Below are 27,071 nucleotides of genomic sequence, written 5' to 3'. Positions count from 1 at the left end.
AGGCTCCTCTGTCTATGGAATTCTCCAGGCAAGAATATTAGAGTGGGTAGCTGTTTTCTTCTCCAGGGGATCTGCCCGACCCAGGGATTGAACTGGGGTCTTCTGCATTGCAGGCAGATTCTTTACCAGCTGAGCTACCAGAGAAGCCCTTTATTTGTCATTAGGCCTAGTCAAGACTGAGGAAAAAGGAAGAAACTGGTATTTCTCCCAGTGAATGAAGGGATACAGCTTTGTCAGATACATATTGGACTGCGAATTACTTGAAGACAAGGGAAATATATTGGGAAAGTCCTGGAGATGCTAATAGTGCGTCAAATCCATAGATTAACTTAAATGGGTCATGTAAGTACAATCAGAGAAACTTTCAGCTGAGTAACAGGATTGGGTAATAGGCTAGAAAGAATTTTAATAAATTCTCACTTCATTCTCCTCTGCCTCCTTGTTCTACTAATTGAATAAAATTGTATGTAAGGGTTACAGTTGAATGCTTTTTAACATCAAACGTGTTCAATAATGATAAGTTCTTTTCAGTTTTTGTTCTATTTTCTTTCCCTCCTTTCTGTTCTTTTGTGTTTCTTTTATCTTTGCATTTATACATAAACAGGTTTCTATTGTTCAGATTAATGTGAGTGCAAAAATAGCTCAAAGCACAAAATAAATACAAATACCTGGGAACCAAATTAGTGGAAGTTGACTTCACAAATCTCAGTTAACAAGTTTTTATTCCTCATTCATAAGATAGAGGTGAGAAGTATGGAAACAAGCTGATAATATATAGATTTCCCTTTTTGAGTAAATCTTTTAGATTTTGAGCTACAGTTAGTATTCACTCCTTTTAAGGATTTGTTTACTTCATTATAAATTGATACTCAAATGCATTATAATAGAACCATAAAGGACGGAAATGGTATGGACCTAACAGAAGCAGAAGATATTAAGAAGAGATGGCAAGAATATACAGAAGAACTGTACAAAAAAGATCTTCATGACCCAGATAATCACGATGGTGTGATCACTGACCTAGAGCCAGACATCCTGGAATGTGAAGTCAAGTGGGCCTTAGAAAGCATCACTACGAACAAAGCTAGTGGAGGTGAGAGAATTCCAGTTGAGCTATTCCAAATCCTGAAAGATGATGCTGTGAAAGTGCTGCACTCAATATGCCAGCAAATTTGGAAAACTCAGCAGTGGCCACAGGACTGGAAAAGGTCAGTTTTCATTCCAGTCCCAAAGAAAGGCAATGCCAAAGAATGCTCAAACTACCGCACAATTGTACTCATCTCACACGCTAGTAAATTAATGCTCAAAATTCTCCAAGCCAGGCTTCAGCAATATGCGAACCGTGAACTTCCTGATGTTCAAGATGGTTTTAGAAAAGGCAGAGGAACCAGAGATCAAATTGCCAACATCCGCTGGATCATGGAAAAAGCAAGAGAGTTCCAGAAAAGCATCTATTTCTGCTTTATTGACTATGCCAAAGCCTTTGACTGTGTGGATCACAATAAATAAACTGTGGGAAATTCTGAAAGAGATGGGAATACCAGACCACCTGACCTGCCTCTTGAGAAATTTGTATGCAGGTCAGGAAGCAGCAGTTAGAACTGGACATGGGACAACAGACTGGTTCCAAATAGGAAAAGGAGTTCGTCAAGGCTGTATATTGTCACCCTGCTTATTTAACTTATATGCAGAGTACATCATGAGAAACACTGGACTGGAAGAAACACAAGCTGGAATCAAGATTGCAGGGAGAAATATCAGTAACCTCAGATATGCAGATGACACCACCCTTATGGCAGGAAGTGAAGAGGAACTCAAAAGCCTCTTGATGAAAGTGAAAGAGGAGAGTGAAAAAGTTGGCTTAAAGCTCAACATTCAGAAAACGAAGATCATGGCATCTGGTCCCATCACTTCATGGGAAACAGATGGGGAAACAGTGGAAACAGTGTCAGACTTTATTTTTCTGGGCTCCAAAATCACTGCAGATGGTGACTGCAGCCATGAAATTAAAAGACACTTACTCCTTGGAAGGAAAGTTATGACCAACCTAGATAGCATATTCAAAAGCAGAGACATTACTTTGTCAACAAAGGTTTGTCTAGTCAAGGCTATGGTTTTTCCTGTGGTCATGTATGGATGTGAGAGTTGGACTGTGAAGAAGGCTGAGCGCCGAAGAATTGATGCTTTTGAACTGTGGTGTTGGAGAAGACTCTTGAGAGTCCCTTGGACTGCAAGGAGATCCAACCAGTCCATTCTGAAGGAGGTCAACCCTGGGATTTCTTCGGAAGGAATGATGCTAAAGCTGAAACTCCAGTACTTTGGCCACCTCATGCGAAGAGTTGACTCATTGGAAAAGACTCTGATGCTGGGAGGGATTGGGGGCAGGAGGAGAAGGGGACGAGGGAGGATGAGATGGCTGGATGGCATCACCAACTCGATAGACATGAGTCTGAGTGAACTCCGGGAGTTGGTGATGGACAGGGAGGCCTGGCGTGCTGCGATTCATGGGGTCACAAAGAGTCGGACATGACTGAGAGACTGGACTGATCTGATTGAACAACTGTTAGTAGTATCTACTATAGTTAAATATACATCTAAACTTACAGCATAGCAATTCTACTCATTGTATGTATGTATCCACCAAGAAATACAAGAAAGTTTGCCTCAATAATAGCCGCAAACTTGAAACCGCCAAATGTTTACCAGAAGAAGAGTAGATAAATATACTTTTCTGCTGCTAAGTCGCTTTAGTCATGTCCGACTCTGTGCGACCCCATAGACGGCAGCCCGCCAGGCTCCGCCATCCCTGGGATTCTCCAGGCAAGAACACTGGAGTGGGTTGCCATTTCCTTCTCCAGTGCATAAAAGTGAAAGGTGAAAGTGAAGTCGCTCAGTTGTGTCCGACTCTTAGCAACCCCATGGACTGCAGCCTACCAGGCTCCTCCATCCATGGGACTCTCCAAGCAAGAGTACTGGAGTGGGGTGCCATTGCCTTCTCTGATACTTTTCTATTACTCAGAAATAATGATAAGCAAAAGATGTCAGACATGAGACTACATGTTGAATGATTTTTATGAACTTCAAGTTCAAACACATTGAATCTATGGTAATAGAAATCAGTTAGTGGGAGGTGAGAGGAGTATAAATAGATCGGAGATTGGACAGAAGCACTTGGAAACCTTCTGGTTGCTGTAAATTGCCTAAAACTTAATCTGGATGGAGATTCATATATGTGTATAAAAATGTTCATCAAACGGTATAAGACAGTTTGGGCAGTCTCTGTGTATGCTGTAACCAAACATATTATTTGATTTTAGTTCATCCTTGTAAGGGTGAGTGATACTAAAGTATTTTTTTTTTTTTTTTACTTAGGCAGAGAAGTTATGCTAATTCATTGCAGAATTTTAATGTTGGATTGACTTTTCATTTTGTGGCTACTGTAGTGAACCAAGCTCTTATTGTGCTTGATTTTGATCCTCAAAGCTGCTTTACTCTTCAGAATGGTTTCAACTGAGGATTATTATTTTGCATTTCATTGATCTTATACAGATTAGGAGTAGTTTGAGGAGGTTTTAGGTAAGAAGGAAAAGCTTGCCTGAAGTTTGAAAATTTTTCTAAGGATGGGTAGCATATTTTAATATAATGAATATTTAATATATAACTATAATAATTGTATAATATATAAATATATTTATATATTAGCTATAGTATAGTAGCTGTCTTAAACTATGTATTTTGTCTTTTTTAATATTCTTTCTGTTTTGCACACATTGGTTATTTAATGGAAGTAGATAACAAAAAGAGCTTTTGTATTAACCTAACATGATTAAGGCTGAAAATACATAAAAGCAAAAAGTGGCTGTCAATGAGGATTTGCGATCAAGCTTTCAAAAGTTTAAACATTTTAGCTTATTTGTATTCATGATTTACCCAAGGTTTCCCATTTTACTCACAACTAACAGCTTTCACTAAGTATGTTTCAAAGACCTTTTGATTATATGCAGTGGACTTGGGGTTTCTGGGTTTCCTGAGTAGTAATTCTTTTTTTTTAAGATTTTTTTTAATGTGGATCATATTTAAAGTCTTTATTGAATTTGTTACAATGTAGCTTCTGTTTTTATGTTTGGGTTTTTTGACTGCGAGGCATGTGGAATCTTAACTCCCTGACCAGGGATTGAACCCGCACACCCTACATTGAAAGGCAAAGTCTCAACCACTGGACCACCAGGGTAGTCCCTCCTGAGTAACTCAGGCACTAAGCTCTTGCTTCCTTTTGCCTCTTGTCTTCACAGGCTGCCCTGCAAGTCGGAGGCCATGGAGAAAGGCTGCACCAGTGTCGGGAGGTCATGCTGCTAACTTACAAATCCATCCCCATGCAAGTGGATGGGGAGCCCTGCAGGTTGGCCCCGGCTATGATTCGGATCTCACTGAGGAACCAGGCCAACATGGTGCAGAAGAGCAAGAGGAGAACATCCATGCCTTTGCTCAATGAGTGAGTCTGCCCTCGCCCCCCTTTGTGAACACGGAGACCGCGGCGAGCAGGGCACTGAGCATGTGCATGGCCGGAGGCCTCCCTGTGCCGAGAGAGGAGAACAGTCCAGGAACCTCAGCTGTCCCTTGGCCTCTTGCACATATTTCTTCTTCATGTTTACTATACGGTAACCACACGCTTCTTTCAGGAGTAATTGTTGTATGTTAGATTGATGATGCTTTTTCACCGACCACCCACTTGAGTATACATTGACTGGGACCAGCCGAAAATCATTGAGTGGTTCAGGGTCATAAAGCCTGTCTGGTTAAACGTGTTTGCTTTCATTTTAAGAAGGCACTGTTGGTCTCCTCTTCTTGACCCTGGTCATTTGGAGATTGTTGGTTTCTCCAGGGCAGAAGGTTGGCAGAACTGGGTTTTGGCTCACCTCTCCCCATATTGCATCTCCTTCTGCTTGTTAGTGGACTGTCCCTTTCCCAATGCTCCCAGTTTGGAGTCCTATATTCTCTGATGCTTCGACTCAGGTTTTCCATTGCTGGAGAGCATCCTGTTATCTAATAGATGAGACCTGACCCATGACTCAATGCCTGAACAAAATGTACCCCTCCTGGACCCTTTCCTTTCTTGGGTGCTTTGATAAACTGATTTGGAAAAGGTGATAATGACTGGCTATGTTGAGTGCATATTCATTTTATAGAGTCCCTTTACCTAATTTTTGATTGAAAATGTCTATTTGGGGTTAGAGAAAGGGATGACGAAACATGGGGATTTGGGGCATCATTTTGAGCCTCTTCTATATCATACCCTGTGTCTGACCTGACTTAAGGCAAGGCCATTTCCCGGTTTGAATTTTGGCCATTCTTGTGTCACAGTGAGGTACCCTCGGAGGTGCTCCTCCTGTCTGTGGCCCGTGATGCATGGTTATGTATTTGTACTGAATGGCTGGCTTCCTCTAGTGCCTGCGAAGCAAGGGCATGCTTTGCCAAGGTGTTTACTGAGCCAGCGTGACAACTATAGAAGTGTGCAGAATGAACCCGTGACACAGGCGTTCTCTGCCAAAGCTTCACCCCTGTTCGGGAAAGGCAGATGTTGAAGGGTAGCATTCGACGGGGCTCATAAAGCATTTTCCTCTGTAGCCTCTACTTCTAAGCTTGAGGGGTCTTCTCTCCTCTGCGCCCTTATTCAAGAATCACTCTGCGCTTGCCCAGCATTTTTCCTAGATCCTTATCCACAGGGCTGGTGTAGTTGCCTTTTTCATTTTGTGTACATTTTGCAGCTCGAGAAACTCTAGGGTCATTTCGGCTGCTTTTGCTATCCTCCGCCTTTCCCTGTTATTAGGTTGGATATACACTTCACAAGTTTCAGGCAAGGTGTCAGCAGCAGTATACAGCTGGCCATACTCTCTCTTAAAAATGTTCAGAGTTAAGCTGTGAACTATCAGTTTAAGAGAATATCTGAACTACAAAGTGGTAAGTCCTCTCTGAGATAGTCCAGGTTGTTTTGGGTCACTTGTAGGTCACTTGTTAGCAGGGCTAAAAATTCTTAGTATCTACAGGCAAACAGCTCTCATTTTCATGCCTGGTGCTTCTACCCTTAGTAGCCTTATCAGACATGTAATTATTTTGGGGTGTTTAGTTTCAAACAATTTTTGCCCTTGAGAAAAAAAAAAAGTTGTTTTTGTTCAGAAACTGTATTAAGAATTTATTGCGGCTTTCTTCACGTATTAAAATCAAATGTAAAGAGTTGGGTTTTTTGGTACATGTGGTACATATGATGTGACTTCACAGATTTAGCTGCGAGGGTGTTCAAGAAGCAATTTCATCTCAAAAATGCAGTTACTTGCCACCAGGGGGCAGTGGTGCCTCCATTTAAGCAGCCTCAGACTCGAAGATAAACTTCTGTGAAATGGCAGTAATAATATTCTGTCCGTTTCTTAAAAGGACATATATATATATATAATCTTAAAGATTAGCAAAGATCTTGATTCCTACTTATTACAATTATCCTTCAACACTGCATTTTTAGAAAATCTGTCACCCACTACTATTATTCACCCCCTGTGATTAGACCACTTCTTTCTGTTTGGAAATCAAGCTTTTTCCACTAAATTTCCAAGTGGAGTTTCCAGTGTAAGGGAAGCCTGGCCATGGATACCTCCTTAGGTGTTTTCTTCCACGTTGTGAGTCCATCAAGCTTTTCGTTCTTTAGGCCACCGTTGTGCAAAGTTCACCTTTGCAGTCCAGACAGAGAGCAGTAGGGCCTGTCTTGAACGTCATCGTATTTCTGCTCTCCTGTTGCTCTTCTTGAGTTTGTCCCTTCCTTCCTTTCATCTTTTCGCTTTGGCTCGAGTTCACACTCCCATCGACAGACACATCACTTTCCCTGAGAATCCTTTTCCTTCTGCTTCCGGCCGTTCCATACACCACTCGGCGTACCTGTAGTGCTCTTGTTACTTCTGTCACACCGTTTATCAAAACTAGTGACCTTACTGGTTGACTTGTCTCCCCTGCTCTGGGGGGAGACCCTGGGGTTTTCCTCGCAGAGTCCCCAGTGCCTGTCTATGTGCGGAGTCTTAATGTTACATGTTGAACAAGGGACTCCCACAGGCACCAGATCTATAATGTTCCATCTGTTGCATTTCTCAGAAACCGATTCCAAAATAACATAAATCTAAAACTTTGTGAGTATAAAAATAATATAGAAAATCTCTTGATCGTATTTTATGGTAGCAAGTGGAAGATATATGCTTAAGAATTTCAAGATCTGGTACACGTGGATGGCTGGAGAAAATCTCATGATAAACAGCTAAATGGTTTTCATGATGCCCCTAGATCTTTACTTCTGCAAAAAGAAAAAAAAATTTCTAAAAAAATATTTCTTGGCTTGTGATCACATTTGCTATTACCATATACGAACTAAAAGACTAGCTTCGCCCATTAGGTTCACTACCCCCTCCTCTGCCCACCCCATTGATACGGAGCATATGCCTTTATATGTCATTTATGGTTTATGAATATACTTCAGATGTGACGCTAATAAATATCATCCACCCCAAAAGTAATTGAGCAGGTTTGTGTAGGTTCATATTCATGTTATAGTAACATGATAGCTAGATAAATCTGATCTTGCTATTTGAAAGGCACTCTGGAAGGAGATCAGAAGTTCTACGTTAACTCAGGTGCTTAGGAAGATCTTAGCCTGAGTTCTGTAGTAATTAAGACAGCAATGTGAAGGGTGACTGCATACTCCAAGGGAAAGATTTTCAGTTGGCAGACTATGAATTGGGCAACTGGGTTCCACCATCCTGGGCTGCTGAGAAGTACTATTGGTGATAACTGATAGCCCTTTGAGGATAATAAGGAGTTAATTCGTGGGAGGCTTCATATGAGAATTTACATACCCAGCAGAAATGAGGGAGTAGGGTTATAGGGAAAAGACGGATTGGGGAAAAGTCTTATACTGAAACCATTCAAATGGTCTGAGAGAGTAAGAGCTGTTACTAATAACATAAAAGTAACAGGAAATGTGGGGTTTCATTTCTTCAGTTCCACATTTTATCTTTTGTGGTAGCCATGGAAGACCCTCTCTTTTATTTTATTTTTTTTAAAAGGAGGTGTAGAGAAGAGAGAGAAGTCAATGGTTTCACTCCACTGCCAAGAGTATCAGTGGAATTACAGCATCGTTGTGATGAAATTAGGCTTTCTTGGTATGACCGTAAAGTTTTTGTTGGGTGGCTCTGTTCAAGATGGTTTTTCTTTTGACATGAACATTTCAACAAAGCCCTGGAATCATGAGGACTATTTGTTACACGATTCAGCTTACCTTGATTCTGCTGGAAGATGAGTTGATTGGGCCAGCCTACCACCCGTGTGTGTGTGTGTGTGTGTGTGTGTGTGTGTGCGTGTGTGTGTCTGTGCACACGCACAGATGGATGCCCTGTGAGACCTAGAGCCAGAGAGGACCGTGGTGCCCGCAGCCCCGAGCAGCACCACGCTCCTGCAGCAGCTGCAGGCACCCTGCCTCATGGCCCAGTCTGCGGCTTGCCTGAGCCCCGGCCCTGCCATGTGTCCCGTTGGCTTCGTCGCTATCACTGGCTTTTTGGATTCTTTCTGTGGCTGGCTTGGTTTTCCTTTTCTTTTCATTCACTGTTTGGTGACGCGCTCATTTAAGTTCTGTTTAAATTTTGTGTGTCTCTCTTTCTCTCTCCCGGCTTGTTCCCTGTCTGTCCACGCTGTTTTGCTGACTGTCTTCGCTGCTCATTCCCTGCTGCCTCTAGTATCCATCAGGTGCAAGCTGCGGACCTGCGGAGAGTGTCTGCCCCCCCAGGCTCCTTCACCATGTGAGTACAAAACCGTTCTGTTATTACATTGTGTCTCTCAGCCTCATCTCCTCAGGGCCAGAGGACCTGCATCCTCGTCCTTCACAGGTCTGCTTCTCAGACAAAGAACCACCTTGCTGTGATTGTCCACTTTAGCCCTTCTTTGATTTGAGACGCAGCTGCAAAGTTCTCTGTGTTCTATTCATCTCAGTTTCCTATGAGTTCACAGTTTAAGTTTTTTGATTAGATACTTCAGGGTCCAAAGTTGCACAGGGTTGTATGAAATTCCATACCAAGCTTTGATTTCTATGGAAAGTAAACCCATTAGGCCATTCCATCATCTATGGCTCTGACCTTGAAGTAGCACCTGCTACTCTTGATTCTGTGGATGGACCCCTGAAATTATTGATATGTGTGGAGCTTTGAGTGTACGTATGTGCAAAGAAGCACCCGCTACCCTTGATTCTGTGGATGGTCCCCTGAAATTATTGATATGTGTGGAGCTTTCAGTGTATGTACGTGCATCTGTGCATTTTTCCGGGTTGAGCATCTGTAGTGGTAATAAATGATCAATGACCCAAAGTTGTTAATGAGTTGGCAAAATGCATTTTATACATAGTAGTTTGTACTTAGCACACTTTATGCTTTTTTTTTTTTTTTTTTTTGCTGGTGAAGAACAGAAAGAAATTATTTTTTTAGCACTTCAGGACTTTTTTATGCTGTTTCTTCTTTCTTTCTTTGCTTCTCTTCTCCATCTTACATATACTTATATTATGTTTCAGGTGCTGTTAAAGGTGCTTTACATACGTCAACTAACTTACTCCCCAACACCCCTATGCTATAAGTGGTATTATTGCTTCCATGTTATATATGAGGGATCTGATGAACAGAGAAGTTAAGTAACTTCAGGAAAGTCACACAGCTAATAAGTGGTAGACTAGGATTCATACTTCTGCAGGCTGTTTTCAAAATTCATGTTCTTAACAATTTATAATCTGCTGTTTTTTATCTATCAGTATCCTTTGTATTTCTCAGAGCTCAGTTGAATAACTGCCTTTGCTAAGAACTATACCTTGATTATTTCTGGTAGAACTAGTTATGTCCTCATTGGAATTCACTATTATAAGGTTGTACTTATTATAGTTCTCAAGGTATAATTGATTGGTACTAATTATATTAGCTCTATATCTGTGTGTATCCCACACTACACTTAGGCCACTTGAAATCATTTGCAGTATCTTCCTATGACTTTTGTATTCCCAGTCCTGATCACAGACCTTAACACAAAGTATTCTGAAATTAGAAAGAATTGTTTGTTGGTTGGTGGAATGAATGAAAGAATGCATGTCTAAATAGAACCATGCCAGTATCTAACATCCAGGGATGTGCCAATGTGATTCCTAAAGTTCAGTTATTATATAATTTTACTTTCAACTCTAATCTTGTGAAAACATGCTAATTTATTCATTTATTGAAAATTTTTTTTTTTATTTTTTAACTTTACAATATTGTATTGGTTTTGCCATATATCAACATGAATCCGCCACAGGTATACATGTGTTCTCCATCCTGAACCCTCCTCCCTCCTCCCTCCCTGTACCATCCCTCTGGGTTGTCCCAGTACACCAGCCCCGAGCATCCATTATCATGCATCGAACCTGGACTGGCGACTCGTTTCATATATGATATTATACATGTTTCAATGCCATTCTCCCAAATCATCCCCCCCCCCCCACAGAGTCCAAAAGACTGTTGTATACATCATTGTCCCTTTTGCTGTCTCGTATATATGGAATTTAGAAAGATGGTAACAATAACCCTGTATATAAGACAAAAAGTTTTTCTAAAAGTGTTATTTTGTACTTGCTCTGTGTCCGATGCTGTTTTCTGCCTGGTATTTAGGGTTGAGCACAACAACCCTATACTTTCATGGAACTCAGTATTGACTGGTCAGACAAGAAGAAGATAGTATTTACTTTCTAATTTAGCAGCTGTTACTGGGGTATATTTTTCTACATAAGTCCTGTTCAATAAATTTGAGTCCAGAATGGCTCTCAGTGTTCATTATTTTCAGCACCTTTGTTGATAGAGTTCAAACAATTGAGAATATCAACAGCAGACACGTGGGTGATATTTGTCATATTTCTATCACCACGTAAGCTTTGGTTGTGTTCGTTTTCATCATATAATTTAAATGAGGCTCTTTGTTCCTTTCTTTTCTTTTTCCAGGCATGTATGCTATAGGAAGGTGAACTGTCCTGTTAGTTTTCATAGAGTGTAACAGGACCCCAGATATGACCACTTAAAACTTGACTATTGATCTAAAGTATTTTATACTTATATATGCTATGTTAATTAGTGCATATATGTGTAACTGATAACTTATATAATAAGTATTTATTAGAGTATTATTCTAAAAATTCGATAACTAAACACTGTCCAATAGAGCAAGGAAAGTGGAGAAAAAAATCCAAGCACAATAATAAGCATTGTCTTTATATATTGGGCTGGCCAAAAAGTTGGTTTGGGTTTTTCTCTAAGATTGTATGGAAAAACCCAAATTCACTTTTTGGCCAAGCCAATATTATGGCAGACGTAAACTTAGCTTAGACCCACTCCCATGCTGCCGTTTGCAGCAGTGTTTGAGAATCACATTAACCTTGCCTTGGTCCTCACGAAAGTCAGGATTCCAGTTTAGAGAGCTAAACTTTTTTTTTCTTTTTTTACTCTTGTATCAGCTATTCTCTGCTCATAACAACTCTTTTTTACAGATGATCTTTCCTTTGGGAGAAACCTCTTTATGCTGTTTCTAAAGCAAATGTTACTTTCCTAAAGCAACTTGAATTATCTTTTCTCTTTAGCTTTCCTATGACTTTTTTTTTAATTAGGGAGGAAGTCATGGTTTTGACAACATAATGCATAAATTATTAGGAATTGCGGCATACTATTAATATGTGCCTACAGGGGAAATTTCAGCTTTACACAAAGGAGACCCTTGAAATTTTTGTTTTGACCATATATGAGGGTAAACTGAACTGAACTGGTGAGGGTAAAGCATCTGCCTGCCAATTCAGGAGACACAGGAGACTCAGGTTCAATCCTTGGGTCAGGAAGATCCCCTAGGTGGGGGGAAAGGGCAACCCACTCCAGTATTCTTGCCCAGAAAATCCCATGGACAGAGGAGCCCAGCGAGCTACATCCATGGAGTTGCAAAGAGTTGGACATGGCTGAGTGACAACAAAGGCAACAAATCAAAGGTACTTAGTGCCTTCATCCAATAGAACAAAATAAAGTAAATGAATTATTTCACTACAAGTTTTATGTTCTGTACCTTTTTCTTTTTTTTACATCAGAGAAAAGCTATAATTTCCAGAGTTGGCTTCAGTTCAGTCGCTCAGTCATGTCCAACTCTTTACAACCCCATGGACTGCAGCACGCCAGGATTCCCCGTCCCTCACCAACTCCTGGAGCTTGCTCAAACTCATGTCCATTGAGTCGGTGATGCCATCCAACCATCTCATCCTCTGTCATCCCCTTCTCCTCCTGCCTTCAATCTTTCCCAGCATCAGGGTCTTTTCTAATGAGTCAGTTCTTGGCATCAGGTGACCAAAGTATTGGAGCTTTAGCTTCAACATCAGTCCCTCCAATGAATAATAGGGACTGATTTCCTTTAGGGTTGACTGGTTTGATCTCTTTGCAGTCCAAGGGACTCTCAAAACAGTCCAAGGGACAGTTCAAAAGCATCGATTCTTTAGCACTCAACTTTCCTTATGATCCAACTCTCATATCCATACATGACTACTGGAAAAACCATAGCTTTACTGCACAGACCTTTGTTGGCAAAATAATGTCTCTGCTTTTTAATATACTGTCTCGGTTGGTCATAGCTTTTCTTCCAAGGGGCAAGCATCTTTTAATTTCATGGCTGCAGTCACTATCTGCAGTGATTTTAGAGCCTGAGAAAATAAAGTCTGTCACTGTTTCCATTGTTTTCCTGTTTTCCATAAAGTGATGGGGCCAGATGCCATGATCTTCATTTTTTGAATGTTGAGTTTTAAGCCAGCTTTTTCACTCTTCTCTTTCACCTTCATCAAGAGGCTCTTTAGTTCCTCTTCATTTTCTGCCATGAGGATGGTGTCATCTGCATATCTGAGGTTATTGATATTTCCCCGGCAGTCTTTATTCTACCTTGTGCTTCATCCAGCCCAGCATTTCACATGATGTACCCTGCATATAAGTTAAATAAGCAGGGTGACAATATACAGCCTTGATGTACTCCTTTCCCATTTTGGAACCAGTCCATTGTTCTATGTCCGGTTCTAACTATTGCTTCTTGACCTGCATACAGATTTCTCAGGCAGGTCAAGTGGTTTGGTACTCCCATCTCTTGAATTATTTTCCTCAGTTTGTTGTGATCCATACAGTCAAAGGCTTTGGCATGGTCAATAAAGCAGAAGTAGATTTTTTTTTTTCCTGGAATTCTCTTGCTTTTTCTATGATCCAATGGATGTTGGCAATCTGATCTCTGGTTCTTCTGCCTTTTCTAAATCTAGCTTGAACATCTAGAAGTTCTTGGTTCATGTACTGTGGAAGCCTAGGTTGGAGAACTTTGAGCATTATTTTGCTAGTGTGTGAGATGAGTGCAATTCTGTGGTAGTTTGAGCATTCTTTGGCTTTGGAATGAAATGGTATTGGAATGAAATACCTTTCTTTGGGATTGGCATGAAAACTGACCTTTGCCAGTCCTGTGGCCACTGCTGAGTTTTTCTAATTTGCTGGCATATTGAGTGCAGCACTTTCACAGCAGCATCTTTTAGGATTTGAAATAGCTCAACTGGAATTCCATCACCTCCACTAGCTTTGTTCATAGTGATGCTTCCTAAGGCCCTCTTGACTTCACATTCCAGGATGCCTGGCTGTAGGTGAGTGATCACACCATCATGGTTATCTGTGTTATGAAGATCTTTTTTGTATAGGTCTTCTTGTATTCTTGCTATCTCTTCTTAATATAACATACCTTGTAACCTGGCCATTCTTACTTTTTTTCTTTTTTATTGAGATATAATTGACAGCTAGCATTATATTAGCTTCAAGTGTACCACATAATTATTCAGTGTTTGTTTATATTGTGAAATGATCATCACGGTAAGTCTAGTTAATATTGAGTTGGCCAAAAAGTTCATCCAACTTTTTCCATAAGATGTTACCATGAAACCCAGTATCTATCATCATCAATAGTTTTTTCTTATGATGAGAGCTTTTAAGATCGCTTAGCAACTTTAAAATAGACAATGCAATGCTATTAATTCTAGTCACCATGTAGTCACCACATTACATCCCTAGGATTTATTTATTTTATAATGGATGCTTGTACCTTTTGACCCCCTTCACCCCGTTCACCCTTGCCTCCCCAGTGTTCCTCAAAGAATTATTAGAGCAGTCCCTCAATTAATAAATTCATTATAATTAATGCCTTTACAGTAGAATCCCTGTTGAAGACTACATACATGCATTATCTCATAAATCATAAATATTAATGTTATGTGGTCACGCCCAAAAAGCCCCCAAAAGTGTGTAACTGTAAAATGAGTCTTTCTGGAACTCTTTCACTTTTAGGAGTTCTTTTCATTAAGTTTTGTTTCTCTCCTGCTCTTCCTTTACCAAACTGAAATAATGTGAACTGGTTACATCTAATGTATTCATTTTTTACCTTTGAAAAATATTATTCAGTGTCTACTTTAGATGCCAGATACTCTGTGGGAGTCTGGAGATAAGAGATTAGAAAGCTAAGGATACTGCCCTGGAGAAATGGATGCACTGTAGGAATAGACCTAGTGTTAACACAGTTATGACACAGTGTGACAAGCGTCCAAATAGAGATTCTGGTTGTACTTCATGTGAATAACCTTTTATTGAGTATTTATTATATTTGTTTTTATACTTTAAAATTAATATAGGGTCAAATTGACTTTTTTTGATATATAGTTCCCACTTTTAAGACATGTATCGATCCATTTAGCCAGCATCAAAATCAGGCTATAGAAGGGTTCTGTCATTCCAAAAAGCTGCCTTGTAATCTATATCCTTTATGATCACACCCTCTAACCCCTGAATCTCTCATCTCAACCTCTGGCAACCACTGATTGTTATAGTTTTGTGTTTTGAAAAAGTGAAAGTGTTAGCTGCATCAGTCATGCCTGACTCTTTGCAACCCCATGGACTGTAACCCACACCAGGCTTCTCTGTCCATGGAATTCTCTAGGCAAGAATACTGGAGTGGGTTGCCATTTCCTTCTCCAGGGGATCTTCCTGACCCAGGGATTGAACCTGGGTCTCCTGCATTGCAGGCAGATTCTTTACCGTCTGAGCCACCAAAATTGGCAGCCCCAGTTTTGTGTTATAGAGAATGCTGTATACATGGAATCACACGATATGCAACCTTTATAACTGGTTCCTTTGCGTAAACATAACATCTTTGATATTTATCAGAATTGTTGCATATAATAATAATTTGTTCCTTTTTGTTGCTAAATAGTATTCCCTGCATGGATGTTTCCATTTATTTACCCAATAACCCAAAAGGACATCTGGGTTATTTCCAGTTTGTGTTATTCTGAATAGAGCTGCATTAACATTGATTAACAAGTTTCGTAAAAACTAAGTTTTCATTTTTCCAGGTTAAACACGTGGGAGGGAGTCCAGGGTCATCTGGTAACTTCATGAGAAATCAACACACTATTTTCCATTGTGGTTGTACCATTCTGCATTTCCACCAACTGTGTATGAGAGTTCCTATTGTCCCCCATCGCTTTCAGCACTGAATAATGTCAATATTTTAAAATTTTAATCATTTAATACCAGTGTCTTTTCATATGACTACTTGCCAGCTTTTATATATTCTACAGTGAATCATCCTCTCAAGTCTTTTGCACATTTCTTAAACTGGGCTGTTTGTTTTCTTCCTATTGAGTAAGATGGTCCAGTATTTTGGATCCAAGCCTTTGTTAGATATGTGTTTTGCTTAATCATTTCTTCATTTTAGAAAGCAGTGGAATCAGCTTTCAGACCACAACTTCTGACTCATCTTCTGAGCGTTAGCTGTATTTTCAGAGCCTTTGCAGTGCTGTTCCTGTTTGTCTGGCGTGTGCCCCACCTAGTTGCAGGGTGGAATTTGAGTGGAGGTCTGCTCTGTAGCTTTAGTTCCCAAAGTCTGTGGTACTAGGCTTAGGGCCAGATTCACACATTTGCAGTTGAGGGATGAACCCAAGTTCATGAACGTCCCTGTGGAGTTGCTTCCCCGAGCTCCTGCCTCTCTCTCTCTCTCTCATTGCACTCCACACTGTCCCATTTCTTGGGGCTCCCTTTTCAGATCCTTCAGCCAGGATGCTAGGGCTTTAGTTACCTCATTCTTCCGCCTCCAGGACCAGGGAAGGAAAGGACCGGAAGAGAAAGAGAAGCATGGTCGTTTATCCCACCCTCTTGGGACCACAGCTCCTCTTATCAGAGAGGAAGATTCCCCTTCCTTAAAGATTTTTTTTTTTTTTAAGTATTGTCAAGTTACAATGTTAGTGTTAATTTCTACTGGACAGCAAAGTAATGCGGTTATCCATATGTACATTCTTTTTCATATTCATTTCCATTCTGGTTTATCCCAGGATGTTGAATATAGTTCCCTGTGCTCTGCAGTAGTAGCCTGTTGTTTACCTTCCTCTCTTGATAGTTTTAAGTGCCTAAGACCTTTGTAATTGCTGCCGCCAGCACAGCAAGATTGCCTGAGTGTTGAATTGTGAGAAGATGGAGCAGGAATAAAAGAGGAAGATGTTCCCCAGTTTCTCTACTCATTCATAGTCCCTTTCCTATCCTCACATCAGCTCAAGGGCTCTCCTAGAGCTTTCTCTGCCTTTGCCTGTTGTCCATTTTAGGCTTTGTACTGCCTGGAGTCTAGACTAGGGTGGATTAGAGGTCAAAGGAGGAGAGAACTCACCATTAGTTGGATGGTATTTTAAATTCTGGTCTTCTCCCCGTCATTTACTTTTTGAGTTCTTAAATACCTGTTTTATGCATTCTGTCCAGGTTTTATGGCTGCATTCATTGGGGGAAAAGAATGGTGGGTGCTTACCTTGCTCACCCAGAACCAGAACTGCTCTGCTGGGGTGTTTGTTTGTTTTTTTTTTTTTCCGGCTGCTTTGAGTCTTAGTCACTGCACAACAGAGGGGATCATCTCTGTGTCTTGCAGGATCCTTTGTTTCTGGGTGCAGGCTCTCTAGTTGTGGCACTCAAGCTTCAGTAGTTGCAACACGTGGACTTAGTTACACCATGACATGTGGGATCTTAGTTCCCTGGCCAGGGATTGAACCTGCATGCCCTGAATCCCAAGGCAGACTCCCAATCACTGGACCACTGGGAAACTCCATCTGCTGTCTTTTAAAGCAGAGAGTTTTCACACTGTATCCTCTTTTTACCTGATACAGTAACTCAGAGGGTACCATAGCTAAGCTCTGCAGAGAAACCAGTGTGTTTTGAACTGCAACCAACCAATGTTAATTGTAATAGGCAATCTTGCACAACAGTCAAAATTTAAACATAAACAAGATGTTTCCCAATGCTAAACTGCATGGATTTGCTTGTTATCTTGGGGAAGGCAGAGTTAGACACAGGTCCTTGAAAAAAGTGTGAATTGTTACCTTTGACCACAACCTGACTATGACTGCATTCTAAACTTGCTTCCAATTAAGTGATGGCTTCTTGGTAAAGGATGAAAGCAAATTGATTTTTGTTTTAGGAAGAAAGGGAGTTTTACTAAGAGAAAGAGAAATATTTTTGATGTGTCTATTTTTTTCTTTTGAGTTGAGTTTAATAATTTATTTCTTGAGACAAAACCAAGAGAGAACCAAGAATCTTTCATCTTCATGATTGGAAAAATACAAATTGGTCACAGGTGGTTTAATATTTGCATGCCTCTGGCCAAGAAAGTAAACTAGAAAATTCTTTGAAATGCTTTCTAAAAATTTGGTCATTTTGTCTCCAACTAGTCACATCAAACCTTTTGTTTCAGCATTTTCTTGAATTGTGTAATATGCTATGAAAGGCCTATTTATTTTGTTTATTCAGTACTGGCCCTTTAATTAGAAAATAAGATTCTGTATGCGTTTTCCAAAACCCTTTCTCTTTTCCTTTCTTCTTTCAGTAAACTTCACTCTTCCACACCCTGGACTCTCTCAGGGAGTAGGAAGAGCCTTGTCAACATAGAAATTTACATGCATGCCTTTGGAAACGATGAGGTTTACCTCTAAAGTAGCCAAGAAGACCCACCAGACATGGTTTGCCTTGGAATGAATTAAGCTTAGTGGTGAACACACCACCTTCATGGAACCTCAGGATGGATAGCACCTCTGGGCCTGTTAAACCTTCAGAAGAGGGCTTCATGCCTGGGGCAGGAATCTGCCCATATTTTACTCCATGAATTATTATTTTGGGGGTCATAATTTCTGGATCCAAAAACCAACTGTGGTGGTACTAAAAGGGCCTAGGTAAGCATCACTATGAACAAAGCTAGTGGAGGTGATGGAATTCCAGTTGAGCTATTTCAAATTCTGAAAGATGATGCTGTGAAAGTGCTGCATGCAATATGCCAGCAAATTTGGAAAACTCAGCAGTGGCCACAGGACTGGAAAAGGTCAGTTTTCATTCCAATCCCAAAGAAAGGCAATGCCAAAGAATGCTCCAACTACCACACAATTGCACTCATCTCACATGCTAGTAAAGTAATGCTCAAAATTCTCCAAGCCAGGCTTCAGCAACATGTGAACCGTGAACTTCCTGATGTTCAAGCTGGTTTTAGAAAAGGCAGAGGAACCAGAGATCAAATTGCCCACATCCGCTGGATCATGGAAAAAGCAAGAGAGTTCCAGAAAAACATCTATTTCTGCTTTATTGACTATGCCAAAGCCTTTGACTGTGTGGATCACAATAAACTGGAAAATTCTGAAAGAGACGGGAATACCAGATCACCTGACCTGCCTCTTGAGAAACCTATATGCAGATCAGGAAGCAACAGTTAGAAGTGGACATGGAACAACAGACTGGTTCCAAATAGGAAAAGGAATCCGTCAAGGCTGTATATTGTCACCCTGCTTATTTAACTTCTATGCAGAGTACATCATGAGAAACGCTGGACTGGAAGAAACACAAGCTGGAATCAAGATTGCTGGGAGAAATAACAATCACCTCAGATATGCAAATGACACCACCCTTATGGCAGAAAGTGAAGAGGAACTCAAAAGCCTCTTGATGAAAGTGAAAGTGGAAAGTGAAAAAGTTGGCTTAAAGCTCAACATTCAGAAAATGAAGATCATGGCATCTGGTCCCATCACTTCATGGGAAATAGATGGGGAAACAGGGGAAACAGTGTCAGACTTTATTTTTCTGGGCTCCAAAATCACTGCAGATGGTGACTGCAGCCATGAAATTAGAAGACGCTTACTCCTTGGAAGGAAAGTTATGACCAACCTAGACAGCATATTCAAAAGCAGAGACATTACTTTGCCAACAAAGGTTCGTCTAGTCAAGGCTATGGTTTTTCCTGTGGTCATGTATGGATGTGAGAGTTGGACTGTGAAGAAGGCTGAGCTTCAAAGAATTGATGCTTTTGAGCTGTGGTGTTGGAGAAGACTCTTGAGAGTCCCTCGGACTGCAAGGAGATCCAACCAGTCCATTCTGAAGGAGATCAGCCCTGGGATTTCTTTGGAAGGAATGATGCTAAAGCTGAAACTCCAGTACTTTAGCCACCTCATGCGAAGAGTTGACTCATTGGAAAAGACCCTGATGCTGGGAGGGATTGGGGGCAGGAGGAGAAGGGGACGACAGAGGATGAGATGGTTGGATGGCATCACTGACTCGATGGAAGTAAGTCTGGGTGAACTCTGGGAGTTGGTGATGGACAGGGAGGCCTGGCGTGCTGCGATTCATGGGGTCACAAAGAGTCGGACACGAGTGAGCAACTGAACTGAACTGAACAGATGCACAAAATTGTGAATGTATTTGTTGTTAATGCTTGTGTTATTATTGTATCCATGTGTGATTATCTCTGAGTAGGAGGTTTATATATCATTTTTTAAATTGACTTTAATTTTTGACTGATTTCAATAAGCACATGTCTGTAAAGGGGGAAAAAATAGCCATTTAAAAAAATATCTCTGCTTACAAGGCAACAGAGGAAATTCCCTGTGGTTCAGTGGTTAGGACTCAGTGCTCTCACTGCCAGGGCCTCGGGTTCCACCCTTGATCAGGGGAACTAAGATCTATATGCCCTGTGGCATGGCCAAAAAAGAAAGGCAGTAGCGGATTCTGGTTCTGAGTAAGGAGGGTAAGCACACACTCCAACCCCCCTCCCCCAGTGAATGCAGCTGTAAAACGAAAAAGAAAAAAATGAAATTTAAATGAACAGGAGAGAATTGTTGAATCCGGTGATTGAGCAAGTGACATTTCTTTCAGTTCTACTTCAGAATCAAATGGCAAAGCATAATAGTTAGGCTATTTGCAAAATAGAAATGGACTCACAGACATAGAGGCCAAACTTATGGTTATCAAGGGGGAAAAGAGGGATGGAATGAATTTGGGAGATTGGGGTTGACATATATACACTGCTATGTATAAAGTAAATAACTAATGAGGGCCTACTGAATTGTACAGGGAACTCTACTCAATACTCTGTGGCCACCTAAACGGGAAGGAAATCTAAAAAAGAGGGGGTATATGTATACATACAGCTGATTCACTTTGCTGAACAACAGAAACTAACAAAACCTTCTAAAGCAACGGTATTCCATAAAAGAGTTAGCTTCAGGCTTTCTGGAAGATAAAGCTATTTGCACTCTGATCCTCTGAGCAGAGGAAACTGCTGGGCTTCACTGGTCTTTTCTGCTCCCTCCTTTCTCTCGCTTCCACCCCCACATCTTCTGAATTCTAGTGATTTCACTCCCCACTGTCCACAGTTCCTAGACCTTCAGTTATGTCAAACTGTCATGCTTTCCTTTCTTCCTCTGCCACCCTTCTCTGCTGGTTCCATAAGACCAATACACCAGAGGAAAGGAGAACTCGTGGAATTCATCTTATTCCAGTTTCCAGACTTGAATCCAGGCTGCACCTCAGCTCACTGATTTCTTTCCCCTCTGTGCTTTGCGAGTTTCCACAACAGTTCTTCACCCCACCTGCACTTCTGTTCTCACCCAGGTAGCAGGGGCAGGGGCCTTTAATGCCTTAAAGACCAGGGGGCGGCAGGAGCTGACCCAGGTCTCTAACTGCAGGGTCTTCCTCATTCTGTAGACCCCAAGCCCTAGAAAGACAGCCTCTGTTTTGAGTGAATATGTGAGCCCTGCTTTTGTCCTTGTGATGACCCGATTGTATCCTATAGTAACCTTTTTGAATTTCAGTTTTTCAGATATTAAAAAGAAATGCAGTTGGTCCCTGGGATTCTTATCAGCTCTGAAGTTCTGTCATGTGAAAGTTCAGGGCATGACCCTAGACTCTATGAAGATCTGCCCCAGAGGGATCTAAGACATGAAGTAGGTGAGATGTGCCCTGGGGTGGGGACAGGGTCATTCTTTATCCTTAGTACCGATCAGGGGGCCAGGCTGTGTACACTTTCAACTTGCTCTCAGCAAGAACCTGGGTGGATTTTTTCATTTAGCCAGAGAGATAATATGGGCCTGATATTTGTGATCAAATCTAATATCCTAATAACTGTATGTGATAATGATTGCTATCATTCCCACCCCATAGACGAGAAGACTGAGAATAAGAAATGTTGGGAAACTTGCCCAAGATCAGGTGCTGTAAGTCATAAAAGGTAACATCCAGGGCTGCTTGAGGGTGATGTTTAGGGCACTGAATTGTGCTGTTGATATAACTTCTGGTCATTTTCTTGTATGTGTGCATTTTTATATATGTAACTGCTGAGTTTTAATCAAATCATACTATATAAACTCCCCCTTTTAAGAAAACCTCAGAGATAACACGTTAGAATTCAATTTTGAGTGTTTCAAATGTGTGAATCTCTAGGATTGCAGGTTTGAAGTTTGTGTTATTATATGAAAAATGTCAGAATGACAAACCCCAGTTAAAAATAAATTCTCGCACAGCTAAAGAAGGTGGAGAGTCTTTTCGGCTTGTTTGTAATGGTGTTGAGTCTGCAAAAGAGACTTGTAGGGGCGGGTCCTGCTCACATCCTCGGGGGACGGATGGTGCCTGTGTTCTCTCGGCAAAGGTGATCGTGGCTCCAGCATCTGCTGTAATTATGTAAAGGGGCATTAGGACTCCCTCAACATTTAAAGTTATATCTCATTGCTTTTAAAATTTACAGATGAATTATTCATGGCTGCGTAGGTGTAGAAACAGTCTTGCAAGTCAGCACTTCTTGTGTAATAAAAGGTCACTTCAAAAGAAGAAAAACAGCAACAACAAAAAAAGTGAAGCTGATACTTAACTCAGGTGTTTGTACAAGGGGCAGGGCATGGGGCCCAGTGAGCTCCAAGATAAAGAGGAAGGTTTTCAGTTGTGTCTGATTCTTTGCGACCCCTTGGACTGTAGCCCGCCAGGCTCCTCTGTCCATGGAATTTTCCAGGCAAGGATATTGGAGCCGGTTCCATTCCCTACCCCAGGGGATCTTCCCAACTCAGGGATGGAATTGGTGTCTCCTGCCTTGTCAGATGAACTCTTTACCGCTGAGCCACCTGGGAAGCCCTCAGGAAGGTTTGGGTATAGTCTGTTGGGGAGGAAAATTCATGAGTGTGTTTGTTTAATCAAAGTAAATTTTAGAAAATTAAAAATGAAAAAGCCTGAAGTTAGAGGTAACAGTCCAATAAACACAACAACGACTTTTTAAAGATTATTCCACATACTCTGACTTTGAGGAAAAGAGTCAGAAATTAAGGTCTGATCATCCCAACAGTGACATTAAGCCAGGAGAAATTTCCAAGTCACGTTGGGATTTCGGAAAGTGAATAATTAGACTTCTCTCATTCTTCTATTATGTATTGTTTTATCAGCCATAATTTTAGGATTAAAACAAAGTGTGTTATTTTTCCTAGTGCATCTTTTCAATAGGCATCTGTATTACTTTGCTAGGGCTGCCATAACAGAGTGCCCAGATACAGAGGCTTAAACAGAAATTTATTTCCTTGTTGACCTGGAAGCTGGAAGTCTGACATGCAGATGCTGGAAAGACTACTTGCTTCTGAGGCCTCTCTTTGGCTTATAGATAGCCATCTTCTCCCTGGATCTTCACACTGTCTTTCCTCCCTGTCTGCCCATCTCCTAATCTCTTCTTCTTATAAGGACACCAGTCAGATTGAATTAGGTTTCACTCATATGACCTCTGGAGAAGACAATGGCACCCCATTCCAGTACTCTTGCCTGGAAAACACCATGGACGGAGGAGCCTGGTAGGCTGCAGTCCATGGGGTCACTAGGTAGGACACGACTGAGCAACTTCACTTTCACTTTTCACTTTCATGCATTGGAGAAGGAAATGGCAACCCAGTCCAGTGTTCTTGCCTGGAGAATCCCAGGGGCGGGGGAGCCTGGTAGGCTGCCGTCTATGGGATCGCGCAGAGTCGGACACGACTGAAGCGACTTAGCAGCAGCAGCAGCAGCAGCAGATGACCTCATTTTAACTCAGTTCATCTTTAAAGACTTTATCTTCAAATACAGTCACTTTTTTCAGTAGTAGGGTTAGGACTTCAATGTGTGATTTTTGGGGTACACAATCTAGCCCATAACACTGTACTAGAAAAATTTGAATAAATTTTAGGATTTTTCTTCTGTCACCAACTACATGAAGGCTGAACTTTGTGTATTTTACATATATTGATCGTTTAATTCTTTAAATTTTTTTAAATTAAACTGTCTAAGAGGCTAAAGGACATTGCTCTTTTATTTGTAGCATATTCTAAGTATTAATTAACTGTGATTTTTCCAGGCAAGAGTATTAGAGTGGGTTGCCATTCCCTTCTCCAAGGGATCTTCCTGACCCAGGGATCAAACCTGGGTATGGGAACCTGGGTATGCGGCATTGCAGGCAGTTTCTTTACCATCTAAGCCACCAAGGAAGCTTCTCGTTTGATAAGGTCAGTTACCTCTCTAGGCCAAAATTTATTTTTTGTAAATTAAAATGGCTTACAATATGAACTAAGATTCCTACAAGCCATGAAGCACCCTCCTCTCAAAAAAGGTTTTTAAAGAGCTTCTGGTATATTTTCTAAAAGAGGAGAAACACCCATTGAAATTTAGCATACCTATGATTTCTCCCAACATCCCCAGCATTTGGGGCTTTCTAGATGGCACAGTATCTGCCTGCAATGTGGGAGACCTGGCTACGATCCCTGAGTTGGGAAGATCCCCTGGAGAAGGGAAAGGCTACCCACTCCAGTATTCTGGCCTGGAGAATTCCATGGACTGCATAGTCCATGGGGTTTCGCAAAGAGTCAGACACGACTGAGTGACTTTCACTTTCAGATGTCACAGTGGTAAAGAATTTTGCTGCCAATGCAGAAGATGCAGGTTCAGGGAAGATCCCCTGGAGAAGTTGAAATAGCAACCCACTCCAGCGTTCTTGCCTGGAAAATCCCATGGACAGAGGAGCTTGGTGGTCTACAGTCCATAGGGTTGCAAAGAATCCGACATGACTGAGCACAGCACAATATGAACTTCAAATTTTTGCTCGGATCTGAATTCCTAAGGCATTATTATAATAAAAATGAAGTTATATACTTTTAGAAAATAGTTATATCTTTAGATATACCAATACAACTGTGAAGTTAGTCATAAAATTGCTGCATTCAGAGAAAAAAAAAGAAACATCTCAGTTTTTACTCCAGTACTGCAGTGATAACTATATTATATTCTGCCATGGAGTATGAAGAACATATCAATTACAAAGAAATCTGGACGTTTGTTTTGAGTGTTGCAGGAGGGTTTATTTCAGGTTGCTTTGCTGAGGTGGTAATGAAATGCAATGTGCATTTCATTTGTGAGAGTTTCAATTGAATTATACAAATGCAATTGAGTTTTTCTCATCTGTCATAATACCCTGAAATGCTTATATGAAATGAAAAAAGAGTATAGTTTAAAAGACATGAAAAGAAAATACTTCTTGATGCTAGATTTAATTAATCCCTAGAACTTTTGTGTCACACATTTTATGTCAGAAAATGGAATTCTAAAAAGAATGCAGCATGTTCCAAAATTTTCAGCTAAGATATTTGATTAAAACGAATGTGGAGTTAGAATTACAAATGGAACAAAAAGGCCAAAACTTTTCAGCTTTATATTACAGAAAGCTATAATTATTTTATTTTTCTTAATTAATCGTTTAGGCTCTACTGCTTTCAAGTGACTTATGTCCTCTTATTGGGGCATAAATAAGTCTTTTGGTCAGATGATGTTTTGTTACCTAGGTAAAGTAAAACAATTACACATTTCCTTGAAGAAAGGTTCTTGGTTTATGAGTATGTTAGGATACCGCCTTTAGTAAAGGCTTGATCTATCGGGTTGGTCAAAAAGTTCATTTGGGTTTTTCCATGACATCTTACAAAAAAGTCCAGATTAACTTTTAGGCCAAAATGCTGGCCCATCTGGTACTTTAATGTGATAAATGAGAAGATAGAATTAACTGGACCAACAAAAGTACCCCAATTATTTCTCAACAGAAACCTTTTTCCCTCTCTTTTCTTATTCTCTTTTAGTACTGGTAGCAGGTATTTTCATGTTCATCATCATCATACAAGTAATTTGTCTACACACTAAAAGTTTATCTCAAGGAACTTTTCTCTCCCCAAGTTTACTGTCAAACTTTACAAAAATTATCTGTACTGATGAGTAATTGTGGTAGTCACAGAATTGTTCTATGACCTTTTCAAGTTCTGTTCTAGCAATACGTCTTTAGTCTGTCTGTTTTTATGCCATCAGGAAGAATGATTCCAAGAAAAAAATTTCTTTAGTCATTGGATCAGAAATTAGAGAAAGGTGGTGAAAAGCTTCTTCCTAGTTGGCTGAATTTGCTGGGTTGGAGAGTTGGATTTTAAGGATTTTCCAATTCTTTCTTCTTGGATTTCTGACAAGGACACACAGGGGAGTGGGGACCCATCTGTGTCGCAAGTGGGGGGCTTAGCTTTCCACCAGCTGCAGCTTGATGGATAGAAGGGTTATGAAGCCATGTCTGTCTCCTGAGCCCAGTGCAGCCCCGCTGAGTGAGTACTGCAGACTTTGGGAAGCCATAGTCGACCTGGGGGAAAAATGAGACAAAACGTAGCACAGTGAAATACTGCCTATTAAAAACAAAATGACTTTGCAAACATCCTTTCTCTGATATCCAGATTTTAAGAAAATGTACGTCATGGATGTTTTCTATAGAAGGCTAAAACCATTAAAGGAAGTGTTTCTTAGGCAATGCCATTTGTTGTAAGGCTAATACTTTTTATTTTCTTGATATGAAACAAAACATGGAATCCTCTCCTTACTGAGCCTGTTTCCTAGGGATGCAGAGCTCATTCCACACAGTTTGCGTGATAACTTTTCAATAAGAACACATCCTGTAATTCATGCAGCCAACCCTTCCTCAAATTAATTAGAGTTACATTTCTCTACCACAGTAGATGGTTATGTTTATTTTCACTCCATTTTTGCTTTATGCATTTTTGGCCATTGCTTTTTTCCCCTTACAAACAGTTTTAAATTCTTGTTCTTTTTCTATAGTTTTTAGGTGAATTAAATGTTAAATATTAAATATAAAATATTTAAATTATAAACATGCTAGGATTTTTTTTTCTTTTTGGTAAAAAGTTGTTTTGATGTTACACAGACACCCACTCAGATACCTCCACTTGAATCACCAGAGTGCTTAGTTACTAGAGGATGACCAAATATGTTAGGCTTTAAGCCTGCTTTCAGTGTCTTTCAGGATATTTGTGAAAGGCTAGAAATGTTTTCTTCTGTGAAATGATACTTTCTGAACTACTCAACCTCCATTCCTTACTCCACACTATTTTCTAGGAAAGAAAGTCTGCTTTCTCATCAGTTGCAAATAAGAGCAGGACATTAACAACAGTTAGTGATTACAAACCCAAGGGAAGATTTTTGCCATTTAAATGGCAGATACATGTAAGGTTTTCTTCATTTGCTATATCAACGTTGAAACCTGAAGTAAAAAGAAAAATTCTTCCTGTTGGAGCACATGCGATCTGAAGCCATTTAAATGACCTGGGAGTA

The 27,071-nt window shown here is 40.5% G+C and overlaps 1 protein-coding gene across 18 annotated transcripts in view; it reads left to right on the top strand.

Annotated features, from left to right (window-relative positions):
* Nucleotides 1-27,071, top strand: part of DGKI (diacylglycerol kinase iota) — a 502,019-nt gene that overhangs the window by 327,857 nt on the left and 147,091 nt on the right. For 16 of the 18 annotated variants that reach the window (XM_044946917.2, XM_044946916.2, XM_044946915.2 and 13 more), the window contains 2 exons: nt 4,293-4,492; nt 8,766-8,828. In XM_044946917.2, coding sequence (XP_044802852.2) covers nt 4,293-4,492; nt 8,766-8,828 — 263 coding nt within the window. The remainder of the gene's footprint in view (nt 1-4,292; nt 4,493-8,765; nt 8,829-27,071) is intronic. The other 2 variants (XM_044946919.2, XM_044946920.2) reach the window with 1 other exon arrangement.

The sequence above is a fragment of the Bubalus bubalis genome, chromosome 8 (assembly GCF_019923935.1).
Source record: "Bubalus bubalis isolate 160015118507 breed Murrah chromosome 8, NDDB_SH_1, whole genome shotgun sequence".
In the NCBI taxonomy this organism is placed as follows: domain Eukaryota; kingdom Metazoa; phylum Chordata; class Mammalia; order Artiodactyla; family Bovidae; genus Bubalus; species Bubalus bubalis.
Note: the sequence above shows the minus strand (reverse complement) of the source record. Positions and strands in the feature narration are given on the sequence as shown.